This window comes from Chrysemys picta, chromosome 5 (genome assembly GCF_011386835.1).
Source record: "Chrysemys picta bellii isolate R12L10 chromosome 5, ASM1138683v2, whole genome shotgun sequence".
Lineage (NCBI taxonomy): Eukaryota > Metazoa > Chordata > Testudines > Emydidae > Chrysemys > Chrysemys picta.
In genome coordinates, this window is record NC_088795.1 from 58,040,120 (window position 1) to 58,055,838 (window position 15,719).

Genomic DNA, 15,719 nt, shown 5'->3' on the forward strand with positions numbered 1-15,719 from the left:
CACACTGCCACAAGTGTCAGCCTCTCTTCCTACAGCCCCACTTGTTAGACTTCTTAAACAACTGCCTGACTTACATAATCAGCAGACCAACCAGATTTACTGCCACAAGAAACTTATGAGGATTTACCAGAGAAGCAGGCAATTGGGATAAGGAAAAGGGAGAGACTACAAGAGTAGAGTGGTGTGTCATTTCTCCCCCATGCACACACACTGACTTGAAGGCATGGAACAGAGGCTGCATATGGAGAAGAGGAGAACTTATCAGGAGAGGGACCAAAGAAAGGGGAAAACAAGAGGGAAAAGAATACAGAACAGGCAAAAGATTGAAGATAGGCCACAAAAAATGACGAGGACATAGAGAAGAGACAAGAAATACAGAATGAAGGAGAAGGGCATGCTGCTCTACTTAAAAAAAAGGTTTAAAGAAAGAGAAGGTGAAATACAAGACAAAGTGAACAGAACACAGAGAGAAAAGCCAAAGGGGGGAGTGGGGGGGGGGGGAAGAGGAAAAATAAAAGTGGAGTATATGTAAAAAAAGAAGGAAAAGCACAGAAGTAGAATTTAGGCACAGCTTCAGTGTGAGAGAAGGAAAGAAGGAAGGAGAGGAGTAGAAAATTATACCAATGTTGTGAGCCCGAAGGATTAGGATAATAGTGGAGTTGTCAACAGTGATTGTTAAATGAATATTACTAGATACACACTGTGGTTAAACAATTCTATAATTAAATAATTGGTGTTGTCTTGGTTTCTAGCTACTCTGGACTCTGTAGTTAAATAACGGGTGTCCTAGGTTTTAGATATTTTGTTTGACTAGCAGTTCTAGTTTATTTCTCTTTCTTTAAATAATCTTCACGTTTTTCTCAAGCAGATACAGAACAACTGTGTACTTGGGGGCAAATCCTGCCTTCTGTTACAATGCCTGAAAAAATCAAAAGAACAGATAGAGTTCCAATGTACAGGGAGAGGCTATGGAGAAGCTGCTTGGAAGAAATCTTCATCCCCTGCATTGTTGTTCAGTGTCAGCCTGCCTGTGGAGCCTATTTCCAAAGACTATTTTACAGGAATATTTAGGTTGCCAGAAAAAAAGTCTAATGCATTTGCTTACATTTTAGCAATCCTCAAAGTGATGTTAATTGACAAATAACAGCTTCATAGGATACTACTCCTCTGTGAGGGAACAACTTTTACCAAATGCCAATTAGTAGTTTCCTGGTAAAATCAAAATTAAAAAAGCTTTATCTAAAAAAGCTTAATGAGAAATCGCTAGAAGTCTGAAGATTCTGCCCACATATCATATCTTGGAAAAAACAGCAAAACAGACACATTGCAAATTTGCTAATATTTTTAGTATATGAAGTGTCTTTCTGTGAACTTTCATCAATAACAAGAGAGATGCACTGACTACATTTTAAAATGGCAATCCAATATGCAAAGAATTTAAAAATAACTGTCCAAGAAAGAAAATGTTATCTTTCCTGAAAGCCAGGCTTAATCACTCTTGTTCAGATGTTCATATAATTAATCTATTATTTATTCATTCATAAATTATGTCACATTTAGTGTTTTTGGAGTTTTGCATGGTATATTAAATACATCATTACACATGTTCATCAAATACAAGTCTTACGAAGAACTAGAAGCAAAACCCAAGTACTAGATTGCCATAAATTAGTCAACTACAATTCTAACATTTACCATCCACTCCTATTTACCAGTGTACTCTACAGTGCTTCCTTGAGAAAATAAAACAGTAACTTGAAAAATCATTGCAGTACAGTAATTTGAGTTAAAAAATGAAAGCAAAGTTAAGGCAACTCGAAATAATGCACATATACTGCTAAGAAACAATGCATTAACAATATATTTTGGTTGTGACGTTAGTAGAAGGAGCTACTGCACTATTTAAATCAATTTAAAGTGTGCAAAACCCAAAGCAGCAATAAGAGCTCTCTCTCAGGAAAAAGAAGAAAGGGCACCTTGTTATGGAATTTCTAGTATCTTAGTTACCCAAAAGAGCAACCTCATAGATGGAGGAGGAGGACGGCATGGATTAGTTCATACAGTTAAGATGATTGATATCAAGATATAAAAAGACTACCTTTTGTCCCATGCAACTGAGTTTTTACAGGGGGGGGGGCGGGTATGTCATTACTGACAGATAGCAGTTAATGGAGTTTTGATAGGTCACATAAACATTGTTATTTATGCTTTAACATTTTATATTTATACTTTTAGTTTATATACTATTGTAATGTATTTTCCTGTGCTGCAATAAGTCAAATAAAACTAGAGAAAGAAAATGTAAAGTGCAGAAGATCGTTTCCTCAAAATTAGTTTAAAAATGGATAATTTGCTCATCAGTTTAAGGTCAGATGTCAGCATTTACCCAAAATCTTGAATTCCTGCCATCACTCTCTAAATACCTTCTTAACAGCTCCAGTAGCTAAATGTGTTTGTAATTATCTTCTGTTGTTTCTTCAAGAAGAGCTAAAACATCACAAATACTCATAGTAAATAGCTATAAATATGGTTATAACTTTCTGGGTAATCAAGTTCTGGATGCCTGAATTCCTGCCATTGAAGAAGTAGAGAGTGAGAATGATTTGGGGAGGAAGAGCATCTACTCACATGGAGTACACTAGAAAGCGAAGTAGCAAGAAAAGTTGTTCTAACAATGTAAACAAGATCCAGGGGAAAAGATTATGACTGGCAAAACGTGCCTCTAAAGGTTTGTACTATTATTATTATTGTTTTTGCTGATGATGAAAGAAGAAGGGCAAGCATAGGAAAAGGATCAAAGAATTTAGTTTACATATCATCCAAGACGGGGGTGGCCAACCTGAGCCTGAGAAGGAGCCAGAATTTACCAATGTACATTGCCAAAGAGCCATAGTAATATGTCAGCAGCCCCCCATGAGCTTCCCCGCCCCCAGCTACCAGTGCCTCCCACCCACCAGCAGCCCCGTCCGTCAGTGCCTCCCCCTCCCTCCCAGCACATCCCAATCAGCTGTTTCGTGGCATGCAGGAGGCTCTGGGGGGAAGGGAGAGGAGCAAGGGAGGGGTGGGAAGGGGTGGAGTGGGGGCAGGGCCTGGGGCAGAGCCAGGGGTTGAGTAGTGAGTATCCCCCAGCACATTGGAAAGTTGGAGCCTGTAGCTCCAGCCCCGGAGTCAGTGCCTATACAAGGAGCCACATATTAACTTCTGAAGAGAAGTTTGGGGCAGGTGGCCCCAAAGCCCCAGGTTTGCCATCCCTGATCCAAGAGATGACCTCTCCAGCAACATAATGCCTCATAACGCAATACTGACCCACAAGTATTGAGTCAGAGGGGAAAATGTCACCTACTGAATTATCACTAAGAACTTCATGCAGCAACTTGGATTGGCTTGCAGATAGCACTTCTAGGTACAGGCAGAGGCTGCTTAATTTATGAGATCTGACAAGATCACAGCACAAGGTAGTGTGGTTGCAGGCTACAAAGATTCAAGATTATGTTACAAACAGAACAAGCCCTCCCAAATGACAACATTGAACATGACCATTGATTTTCCTATTTCTTTTTTGTCAAAAAAATGTCTCAGATTTTAAAATTCAACACCATAACTTGTTTGATTTCTGTGAAACCTGAATGTGTTTACTGAGCTAAAACAGGTAAAGTAATATACACATCATGTGAAGGACAACTAACGAGCATCTGAAAATTGGTAGATGTTAAAAACAACAAAACGGCCTAAAATTTAACAAAATATTTACAACTTTCTCATGGAACATAAGGTTGTTGCGTTTTTTAAACCATGCACTTGTATTGTGTCTTCTTTTTCAAATTAGACTAATTTGCATTTGGAAAATAGGGATAAACCTAATTTTAGTCAATTTTTCATTTCAGTTTGGAAATAAAAGATAGAGTAATTGAAAATTAAATTACCTAAATAAATCCAAATATAAATGACAAGAGTAAGGTGTTCATAATTCAGGTGAAATAGTATTCAGTAATATGTTCAGGTACATTTTTGTGAAATTTAAAACTGTACATTACAAAAGGGCAAAAAAATGAATGCATATTTAGTTTCTGTAACTTTTTCCTTTCTAACATATAGTTATGTTAATCAGATTAATTTGCATGATCAAATTAAACCACTAATACTTTGGAATAGCTAAGAAAGATTTGTTTAATGAAAAAATAAAAAGGTTCAAATTAGAGGTTATTCTCTCTCTCTGACACACATGCACACACATGGACAGAATTAATTCCATATTGTATAGTTTAGGACTTGGAAAAAGCAGACAACTCTTGTGAAACATTTAGGCGGGATTATGGAAATTAAAGATAGAAAAGATGCAGTGGGCTAGCTAGTCCATCTCCCTGCTAATGCAGGATTGTTCCCTACAGCAACTAGATTTCCTAGTGTTTTGCAAAGTCTAAAGTTTTAAATGCATAATGGGGTTTTTACAACTTCCTTTGAGAGACCACTCCATGTATAATGGCGGGCTCTGATATGCAGACTAACTTTAGGTATAAATTAATGGTGGGATCAACTCACATACTATATGATGGAAATATACAGGCTTTTTGATCAGAATGAAATGTTTGCAGATAAATTTCTCCCAAAATGAAAAGTTTCAATGAAAAATAGAAAACAAACTTTTCTTGGTTTTCAACTTAAAAAAAATTATGTTTCTGTTCTCCACCCATTTCTTTTTCTCCTTCTCCAAAAACTGAAAATATGTTTTCTTTTGAATTTTTCCACAGAAAATAATTACCATTTTCCCACCAACCCTAATAAATACCTGTATGTTTTTTTTTCCAGTTAAAACTGAATTAAGTATTCAGAGAATTAATACAAAGCCAGCAGCACAAATATTTTTCATGCTGTTTGTTCAACATACCTTAACCATGACCTGCAGATATTATTCTATGGGTAAAAAAAAAAAACTGTTCGATCTCCATGTACATTGGACTTTACAAACATACTTTTATGAAGGGTGACAATTCATGTCAAATGTAAGGATGACAATTTTGGGGAAAGGATAACACATATGCACTAAAAACTGAATTGAGACCACACAGGCCACCATTTTAAATCCCTATCAATTTGAGTGTAATTTAGATCTGGAAAAAGTAGTGAAAAACTTATCATATTATCAATAACCTGATCTAATCTTTCTTTCAGATTATCTTGAATACATTAATAATATTTCATTAAGTAGAGCTAATAGAGTAACAGAATCCCATGGATGAAGTTATTCACATATGTAAGTGAATACAAGTTCAGGGCCTAACTTACCTATATAGTCTTTATATAAGATTTGTAGTCTCCACAGCCAGAATGGTAAATCATCTAATTTGCAAATTAACAATCAATCCTATTTATCTTAAACATATTAACAATATTTCAGTAAGCCTTAAGACCATCAAATTCTTGTTGTTGCAAGGGATAAACCTCTGTAGACCTCAGCCTACCTTATATTTTTCTGATAGGATTCAAGGAAGAAAAGTATTCTGGGCCTGTACCATAGTACATTTAGGAAGAAAACTTCAGAACTTATTAAATCTATCTGGTCCATAATTAATTGAAAATTAATTACAGTATCTTGGAAAAAAGCATAGACTAAAAATGGGCCAGCATACATTTTTAATACAATTGCTTCATCTGAATCTCTTCCAATAATTAAGTCTAACATACAGCATTAGAAGCAAAAAAAACAAACAAACAAAAAAAAACCCCAAACGAACAATGGGTACAGAAAAGGTTCACAATAGTACTTGTTGCAGGGAGAGGGAGAGAGAGCGAGAGAGATTCTCTGTGAAGGAGAGGGATGGACTATGTTAACATTTAGCTATTTTAACTTTTGTAGCAACTACTAATTATTGCCCTTCTCATAAAATCAGACAGACCTATGGAGTAAATAACCTCACTGAAGAAAACATTATGTGGTGACTTCAGAATAATTGTCCAAAAGCTATCAGAGTACAAAAAGAGAATAGATGATGTTACAATTTTCATCATATATAATAAGGTGGTAAATAATAAAATAGCTATACTAACTTGGGTGAGTCTTCACGCAAAGATCTGTTGGTTTTTGTAAGCATCGTTTTAGATACATTTTTGTAAAAGGTGCCAAAACACGGCACAGGTGCTTTAACATAAATCAAAGGGCTATATTTTTAAAAAATGTCTGAACACTATACGGCAGAATGTCCATACTCAAAATACACACATAACAGTCTGTATTACTGTAGACCCAGAAAAAAAGACCAATGGTGTCAAAAAAGATCAGCAGAATACATGAGGATGAGCAAAGATGAGCAAAATAAAATTCACTGTATTTATTCCAGAAAAATGTGGAATATTTACCCTGGATTTTCCATTATTCTGTCAATTTTGTTTGCTATTAAAAAGTTTTCCATTACAGAGATGAAGAAAAAAGTAAGATGGTAGCTAACTATAAAATGTGATGTGCTTCAAAAATTCTTCTATTGAAGAAGAGTTTGAGTTCCCCTATTAAGTAAGAGTTTTCGTTCTTTCATTCTGATCAACAGATCAGGAGGGATACAAAGGAGAGTCAATTTCTTTACAAACCCTAGGAAGAGGGATCCTTGTTCTCCAAAGCAATATTTGGGGACTACAATTTAGAATTTAAAGAAGTTTTCCTATAGGCCCTGTCCAAAACATACAACCTATTTGGTTAGAAAATAAGTTCCCTTGGAAGTCCAAGACAGCTTTGATTTAGTTTGTGTTTCGGGTTTCTCTTTCCTTCAAATTAGATGGTGAGAAATTAAATTGAGTTTATTTTTCTGCGCAAGAAGAGCAGAGCCAATGGGAGAATCTCTTCCATTTCTGTAGATAAATAGTACCGGTTGCCCTCTTCCTACTATTCAGTTACACCTCTTTCAGAGGAGGCGGCATAAGGTGCATGCGCGGGCTGAACAGACACTCCTAGCAGAAAAATCTCTGATCAAGGGCTTGAGAGGCTCATCCGCACCTGAAATAGAGCAAACATGGGGACACTACTCGAAGAACTAATCGTTCCAATGCCAATTAGATCTTTACCTTGAGACAGCTATTTGAAAGCACTGCTGAATTTAATAAGCCATGTGCACCACTTTTTATAGACTTCTGTCAGGCCTTTGATTCAGTGCATTGAGCAAGTCTGTGGGATCTGATGATGCAACTTGACACTATCTTCCCAGGAATGCCATTGATAGAAGAGCTCTATAATAGAATGGAAAGCTGTGTTTGAGTAACAGATACACGGCATGGTTTCCTATCGCCACAGGAATTCATCAAGGCTGCATTCTTTCACCATCATAGTTTGATATTGGCATTGATTGGTTGATGGACAAGATTGAGGGGACAGCTCTTGCTGTTGCACTGAGCTGAACACCATACTGCTTCAAGATCTCAAATACGTCGATCATATTGTCTTGTTGGCTCCGTTCAGTGAATCACTGCAGCTGATGGACGATCTGGTTTAACAAGAAGAGGTGCACACTGGTCTGGTTATTAATCCAGATAAAACAAAGTCTCTGGCCATTACCATCAAGCAGCCTCCAGCTCCTGATTACAATCACCTCAGTGTCAACCTGTCAAGACAGAACATCGAGCAGCTGGCAACTGTCAAATATTTGGGCAGTCACAGACAGTATAGGAGGATGCTTGAAAGATGCAGACACTAGTAAGGCAGCAATGTTGGGCCCTTCAGTTGCCTCTACAGGGACGCTGTGACACCAAAGTTGCTGTGAAGCTGCAGATCTGTAGTACTACTGTTATATCATCTCTGTTGTATAGAATTGAAATGTGGGCACTGAGAAAGGCTGAAGAAGACTGGACTGATGTTTTCGATTCTCATCATCTACATCAGCTGCTCCACATCAAGTGGCAGGAAAAGATCAGAAATGAGGATGTTGAAAGCAGAACCCACCAGTCACCTCCATCAGAACAGGATCAGTTTCAGTGGCTGTCTTGTATGGATATATTGCAATAGAAGACTAATGAATTCCAAAATATGTATACCAAAGAATGCCACTATATATCCAGTGATCACATGGACACCAGCAGCTTCAGTAGTGTGATAAGATCACCAGTGATGGACATACACTGAATATCCAGTCAAACCATCTTAAGGACCTAGCCAGAGGTGGGTGGTGCTCAATCTGCAAGGAGGCCAAGTCCCTTTGGGATTTGCCATGATGACGATGACAACAACATGATTTTCAGAATATTTGTGATAATTATATTATAAAGAAAATGTTTTGAGTCCTGTTATTTGAATATGAATTAGGCAGCACTAATCTATCAATAGAAATGCATATTCAAACTACAGCAGACTTCAATCTTCACTAGAATGGACATTAACATTAAAGCTGAGAGATATCACTTTGCAAGAACTTGTCTTTTGTTAAGATATACAATGTTTTTAAATGATCTCAAGAACATTCCCCACCATCACCACAAAAAATCCCATACACAATTCTTGAAGCTTCCACACTCCTAGCTTTAGTGAAACTCTACTAAAATTACTGTCAGCATCAAACACACACTTTTCTTGTTCTGAGCCATAAAATACATATCTCCCAAAAACTGATTTAGAATGACAATAGGATTTATTAGCTTTTGTGCACTTCTCTCAGTGTAAAGGTTTGAGATTATGCAGCTATGTATGTAAAAAGAAGCATGTTAAAATATTTTTGCCCAATAAAATTAAAATAATGAACTAAAAATGTTATGCTTACCTCCTAAATTCATTCCAGCTTGTAGACACTTCTGTAATCGGCAAGCCGGGCAGTTCTTCCTTCGAATCTTATCAATAATACAGTCATTTCTTCCTGCACATAGGTAATTGTGCTGCCCTGAATGAACCAAAAACAAAAAAGAATGTTATTTGGATATCATATATATAAATATTTCCCATTCGTTCTATTTTACATTCATTCTGCAATCATTTTGAGTTTCCCGTTAATGCACAGAATCTCTCTTCCCATTTTCTAGATACCTTGGTGACCTATAATTAGTGGTGAGCTGGAGACAGTTAGCACTGGTTCACGCGAACCGGTTGTTAAATTTTGAAGCGGTTTTAGAACCGCTTGTTATCTCGCTTCCCTGCGAGGAGGGGGGGCTGCGGCTTTGATGGGCACTTGCCAGGAATTCCTCCTCCGGCCGCCGGGGGTGCTGTGGTGCAGGAGCCATGTGGGCCACCGCCAGGCCCTATTGCTGCTGCTGCTCCCCCGACCCCTGGCCCTGGAGCTCCCGCTGCTGCCTGGTGGGTCCCCAGCTGCTCTGCTGGGCCTGGGCTGCGTCCTGCTGCTCGGGCTGCTCCGAGACGCTCTCCCCGTGAGTACCCGCCACCCTACCCGCAGCCAGCCCCCGTCTCCAGCCAGCCCCGCACCCCCTGCCCACAGCCAGCCCCTGCCACACCCTCTGCTGCACCCCCTGCCCTGCCCACAGCCAGCCCCTGCCGCACCCCGTGCCCTGCCTGCAGCCAGCTAGCCCTGCACTCCTTTGTCTCCAGCCCTGCCAACCCCTGTCGCACCCCACTGCGGCCCTGCCTGAAGCCAGCCAGCCCCACACCCCCGTCTCCAGCCAGCATCGCACCCCCCTACCCTCCTTGCAGCCAGCCCCTACCTCCAGTCAGCCCCTGCCCTGCCTCCAGCCAACCCCACACCCTCCTATCTCTAGCCAGTTCCGCATCCCCTGCCCTGCCCGCAGCCAGCCCCGCGTCCACTTGGTGCCCTGCAGTTCCCAGGGCAGTAACCCTGCACACATGCTTCAATGAGGGGGGCAGGGAGCAGCTGGGACCCACACATGAGCACACCCTAGGGTGACCAGACAGCAAGTGTGAAAAATCGTGATGGGGGTTGGGGGTAATAGGAGCCTATAGAAGAAAAAGACCCAGAAATCTGGACTGTCCCTATAAAATCGGGACATCTGGTCACCCTAGCACACCCCCAGGGAGTGGCAGGGACCCACACATGTGAAACGGAGCTCATTTCTAGTTCAGGCCCATCTTTTTTAAAAAGAACTTTAGGTAGGGTTAACATACATCCGTATTTTCCCAGACATGTCAGGCTTTTTAGTTCTTAAATCGCTGTCCGGGAGGAATTTTTAAAATGTAAAAATGGGAAAATACGGACGTATGGTAACCCTATTGGTACAAAAAATACATACTGTGGCACATCCCTTAAATCAGAACTTTTTATAGGGAACCGGTTGTTAAGATTTTGGCAGCTCATCACTGCCTATAATAGAACCTTCCCTCATGCTTCCAAAGCAAACAGAAACCACCCCACTACAGTCCTTGCTACCGGAAGCAGGACCTTCAGTTTTAATGAGGAGATGAATATTTGCATCACTCATTAGATGGATTTCTTTTCTATCCCGTGAACAGGATTAAACTGCTTATTTAAAAATGGGTCTCAGATACACTGGGGTTGAGGTTTTTGTGAGCCCCTATAGTTGTATCATCATTACAAGTTATTTAAGACCCACAAGTACAAAGCTCTGTTCTGTACAAAAAATAAAGATATAGTCCCTGCCCCAAAGTTTACACAATCTAAATTAGAAACAGACAATACAGGGCAGATGTAAAATAAACTATCACAACAGAGTCCAATCTTTTTAAGCAGTTCAGAGTGTGTTTGTTTTAATCAGTTATCTTATATGTAGTTGATTATTTCTGAAAGCTTTGCAAATAAGGGTCTGATTCACCAATGCATTACTCCAATTTTATGCAGTTACGAATCAAGCCTAATAGATGGATTTGAATGGAGAGAGGGTCGATATTTGGTTCACAGTGAATAAAAGAAAGGAAGTATAAGCAATGGAAGAAGGCATGAAGATGAGGGTGTGGGAAGGATACAAAAGAATATTCAGTTTTGCAGTTTGGGACAACTGTAGATAGTAGGGGAAAAGGAGGAAATAAGAGCAGAATTGCAGGTGTGCAGTATCATGAAGAATTTTTTTAAATAAGCACAAGATGCTTAAATCTGATGTGGAAGGAAAGAGGACAGCAGCAAAGTGCTGGCATAACATGGTCAGAGTGATGTAAGAGAAGATCATTTTAGTTGCATCCTTTTATACAGACTAGACTGGATGGGGCATGATGCAATGTTGGGCATATCAGAAAAGGATGAGTTTGCAGCAGCTATGGTAACAGATGTCCTGTACTTATATAAAGAGGTTTTGTGGCATGACTGGGGAGAGCTCAGAGAAGGGGTAGAGAAAGAAATGACAGGATTTGCCAAGAGCATGGATTCAGAAGAATAGACAAAAGTCAAATACAATACTGAGGTTGTCAGTTTGTGCAACAAACACAATAAAAACATTAGCTGTGAACTGTGAAGGAGAAGCATTTGGGAGAAAAGAGGACAAGTTCGGTTTTCACTTTATTGAGTTTGAGGTACCAGTGAAGATGTCAGAGAGGCACGATGGCCGGGGGGTAAATGAGAGGAGAGAGGTAGTTTTGTGAGTTATCACCGTAGAAAAGGTAACTGAAATACGGGAATGAATGAGGTTGTTCACAAAAAGAGTATAGAGGGTGAAGACGAAAGGCCAAGAACAGCACCGCAGGAAATACTGGCAAATTGTGGCGAAGGGATGAGGAACCACTCAGGCACTGTGGTGAAGTAGTGGTCAGAGAAGTATGAAGAAAACTAAGAGTCAAGAGAACTGACTGTAGCACTGAAACGATCGACTGTGGCAAAGGAAACAGCTAGATCAAGGAGGCCATTAGTGATGGCTAGGAAGAGCTCTAACTTGGTGTCAATAAAAGCACTTGGAGTGAAATGGAACAAGTAGCAACTGGATTGCACAGGTCAAGAAGCTTGGAGGCAAAAGAAAGCAAGGACATCGGGCACTAATTAGATACGGATGTACAGCCACAGGAGATTTTCTTCCAAACAGGAGGTACAAAGTAGGTTAAAATGCGCAGGGAGCTGCTGATGGCAAGTGCCAGGATGCTCACCACAAGGCAGAATAACTTCCTGTGGAGACTCACGGAAAATATGAGCACTCAACTGGGCACTTTGAACTAGGACTCAGGAGAACTGGGTTCTATTCCTGGCTATTCCACTGACCTGCTGTCTGACCTTGGGCAAGACTTCTGTGACAAAATGTATAGTTCTCACTTTATATTTATTTTTATTACAAATATTTGCACTGTAAAAATCAAAAGAAACAGTATTTTTCAATTCACCTAATTCAAGTACTGTAGTGCAATCTCTTTATCTTGAAAGTTAAACTTACAAATGCAGAATTAGGTACAAAAAATAATTGCAGTCAAAAAAGAAAACAATTTAAAACTTTAGAGCCTACAAGTCCACTCAGTCCTACTTCTTGTTCAGCCAATCGCTCAGACAAACAAGTTTGTTTACATTTGCAGGAGATAATGCTGCCCTCTTCATGTTTACAATGTCACCTGAAAGTGAGAACAGGTGTTCACATGGCCCTGTTGCAGCCGGTGTCGCAAGATATTTATGTGCCAGATGTGCTAAAGATTCATGCTTCAAAAACCATTCCAGAGGACATGCATCCATGCTGATGTCGGGTTCTGCTTGATAACAATCCAAAGCGCTGCGGACTGATGCATATTCATTTTAATCATCAGAGTCAGATGCCACCACCAGAAGGTTGATGTTCTTTTTTGGTGGTTCAGGTTCTGTAGTTTTTGCATGGGAGTGTTGCTCTTTTAAGACTTTTGAAAGCATGTTCCACACCTCATCCCTCTCAGATTTTGGAATGCACTTCAGATTCTTAAACCTTGGTTTGAATGCTGTAGCTATCTTTAGAAATCTCACATTGGTACTTTCTTTGCGTTTTGTCAAATCTGCAGTGAAAGTGTTCTTAAAATGAACGCTATAACATGAAATACATGGCAGAATGTGGGTAAAACAGAGCAGGAGACATACAATTCTCTCCCAAGGAGTTCAATTGCTAATTAAATGAATGCATCTTTTTTTAAAATGAGCATCATCAGGATGGAAGCATGTCCTCTGGAATGGTGGCTGAAGTATGAAGTGGCATATGAATGGTTAGCATATCTGGCATGTAAATACCTTGCAAATCCGGCTACAAAAGTGCCATGCGAATGCCTGTTCTCACTTTCAGGTGACATTGTAAATAAGCAGCGGGCAGCATTATCTGCTGTAAATGTAAACAAACTTGTTTCTGTTAGTGTGGCTGAACAGGAAGTAAGACTGAGTGGACTTGTAGGCTCTAAAGTTTTACATTGTTTTGTTTTTGAGTTCAGTTATGTAACAAAAAAAATCTATACTTGTAAGTTGCACTTTCACGGTAAAGAGATCGCACTACAGTACTTGTATGACGTGAATTGAAAAATACTATTTCTTTTGTTTATCGTTTTTACAGTGCTTGTAATAAAAATAATACAAAATGAGCACTGTACACTTTGTATTCTGTGTTGTAATTGAAATCAATATATTAAAAATGTAGAAAAACATCCAAAAATATTTAATACATTTCAATTGTATTCTACTGTTTAACAGTGAGATTTAAACTGCCATTATTTGCGATTAACATTTTTGAGTTAACTGCGATTAAATCGACAGCCTTAAATGAAACTGACTTGAAAACTAACTGATATTTAAATAAGTCTATTAAAATAGTAATTGAAAAGTAAAATCATAATGGGCTACTCTTAAAAGGAAAATCTGCTTAAAATATAATATGTCTGTGCACAAAAACAACCTATGTAACATAGAGACAGATCATAATGAAGGTCATTTAGGTGACCACCTAGAGAAAAATACTGTATTTAATGTCTATTAATATATTTTTTGTCTACTGATTTAAGGCACCTTCTAAAAATATTATGCAACAGAACTGCAAATTGGAATGTAAGTCTAAAAATAAAGTGAAAAGCAAGTATTAAAGTAATGCTGAATACTAAAAGGGTGTCATTCAAAAACCTAAATTTTGATATAATTTTAATGAATTTGATATTTTCTCCTGGAAATGTGTGTATGATTGTTCAGTACTGCAGCTTTTCAGTGTCTTGCACAATGTCCTTTGTACAACATGGAGTACTGCAATTCCATTTTTAGGCTTTCACAGGCGGGTGCAGGCTATTAATATGACAAGTCAGCTCTGATGCTGCAAAATGAACCCCTCTGCAGATTTCCCCTGAAGGCAGTTTGTTCTATGAAATTGTACACCTGTTAAGTCAACATTTTTCATTATGGCTTTCAAAAACTGATGAGCTTAGTAGAAGTAGGTTAACATTTATGTACTTCAGGATAATTACATAGGATATATTTTGTATACGTTGTGGAAATGTTTATTTGATTTAAATCCTTGTCTTACTGTGCCCTTCACAAGACATATTCCTTCTATACCTGAATACTTTCATGAGTCAGATTTAGGATACTTTGGTTAGACTGCAATTACTACATATGCTTTCTGTTGCTAAATGTTTACTGAAAGTATAATTCAGTAAAGACACATCAATTTTGAAATAATATGTCCTTGAAAACTTCGACTAATATGTGATGCAAACAGCTTTTCTTTTAAATTGCACAGAAATATCCATTGACAGGCTCTTAAAGTTCTCAATTCCATAGGCCAATTTACTTGGATAAAAGTCTAGAAATGTCTTAAAACACTTTACCTGTAGATATTCTTTTTAAGTTCTCACTTAAGTAGAAATTATACAACAAAAGAATGCAAAACCCTCTATATCAACTCCCTATGTATAATTGTTTATTTTTATATAATTAATAGAACTGTGTTTAGATATATATGCAATTAAAACTTTGGTATGCTAAAAAACATCCCTAATGATGTGACACAAACCAACAAAAGCAAGGCAATTCAAAATTATATCACTATTAAATGTAATATCTTACATTTATATAGCACAACTCTTTCTCAAGTATCCCCCAAAAGCTTTACAATTGATACATAAATTACTGTACCCCATCCCACTCCCTTCTTCTCCTTCAATGGGAATTAGGAAATAGGCTCTTTTGAAAATCCCACCAGGTGCCTATCTGCATCCTTAGATGCCTAAATGTCTTTGGAAATCTAGGTCTTTCTACCTTCTTTCTTTCTCTGTCTCCTGATTCTCCAAATGCCCTTCTCATTCTCTATCTCAGCTTCTTCATTCTGGCTACTCCTCCCTTCCCACACTCTTTCCCTCTCTCAGTTCTGGCCTCTGACACACTAAGAGGCAACTAGCCCTTTCACTGAAGTGCCACTCTGAGGGCTGCTCTGAGTGCTGCGAAAGGTCAACTGAGCCACAATGCTTATTGAAACAGCAGTGTTTTAAAGTACTTTGTTTCATGTATTGTAGGTTTTGGTTTATTTTTTAATTGGGATAACAGGTAGGGAAGAAACGAGACGGAAAAGGAAAAAAGAGGAAGAGAAATAGGCACAGCTTGTCACCCGTTCAGCCATGATCAGCAGGCTGGGTTTTGTAGATATTCTGGCACAGGTGAGTCTTTTGGAGAGATCTGAAGGAAGATAAGCTAGTGGCTGTTTAAATATTATCAGGGAGGTTTTCCCATCCATAAAGGACAGTTGGGAGAAAATGCAGAAGTGTTTAAGGAGACACTGACTGGTGGGCAGCACAGCCTGGGAACACTAGAGAAAGTAGAAGTCATAGTAGGTTACTAGGTCAGCTAGGTTGGGTGGGAATAAATTACGAAGGACCCTAAATATAAAGACAAGAGTTTGTATCGGATGTGGAAGTGAAGACAGAGCCAGTG

General features: G+C 38.8%; 1 protein-coding gene across 8 annotated transcripts in view; it reads right to left on the reverse strand.

The window, feature by feature from the left end:
- The window catches only part of NR3C2 (nuclear receptor subfamily 3 group C member 2), a 272,715-nt gene that overhangs the window by 55,742 nt on the left and 201,254 nt on the right, over positions 1-15,719 (reverse strand). For all 8 annotated transcript variants that reach the window (XM_065597780.1, XM_065597781.1, XM_065597782.1 and 5 more), the window contains exon 4: positions 8,733-8,849. In XM_065597780.1, the coding sequence (XP_065453852.1) occupies positions 8,733-8,849 (117 nt within the window). The remainder of the gene's footprint in view (positions 1-8,732; positions 8,850-15,719) is intronic.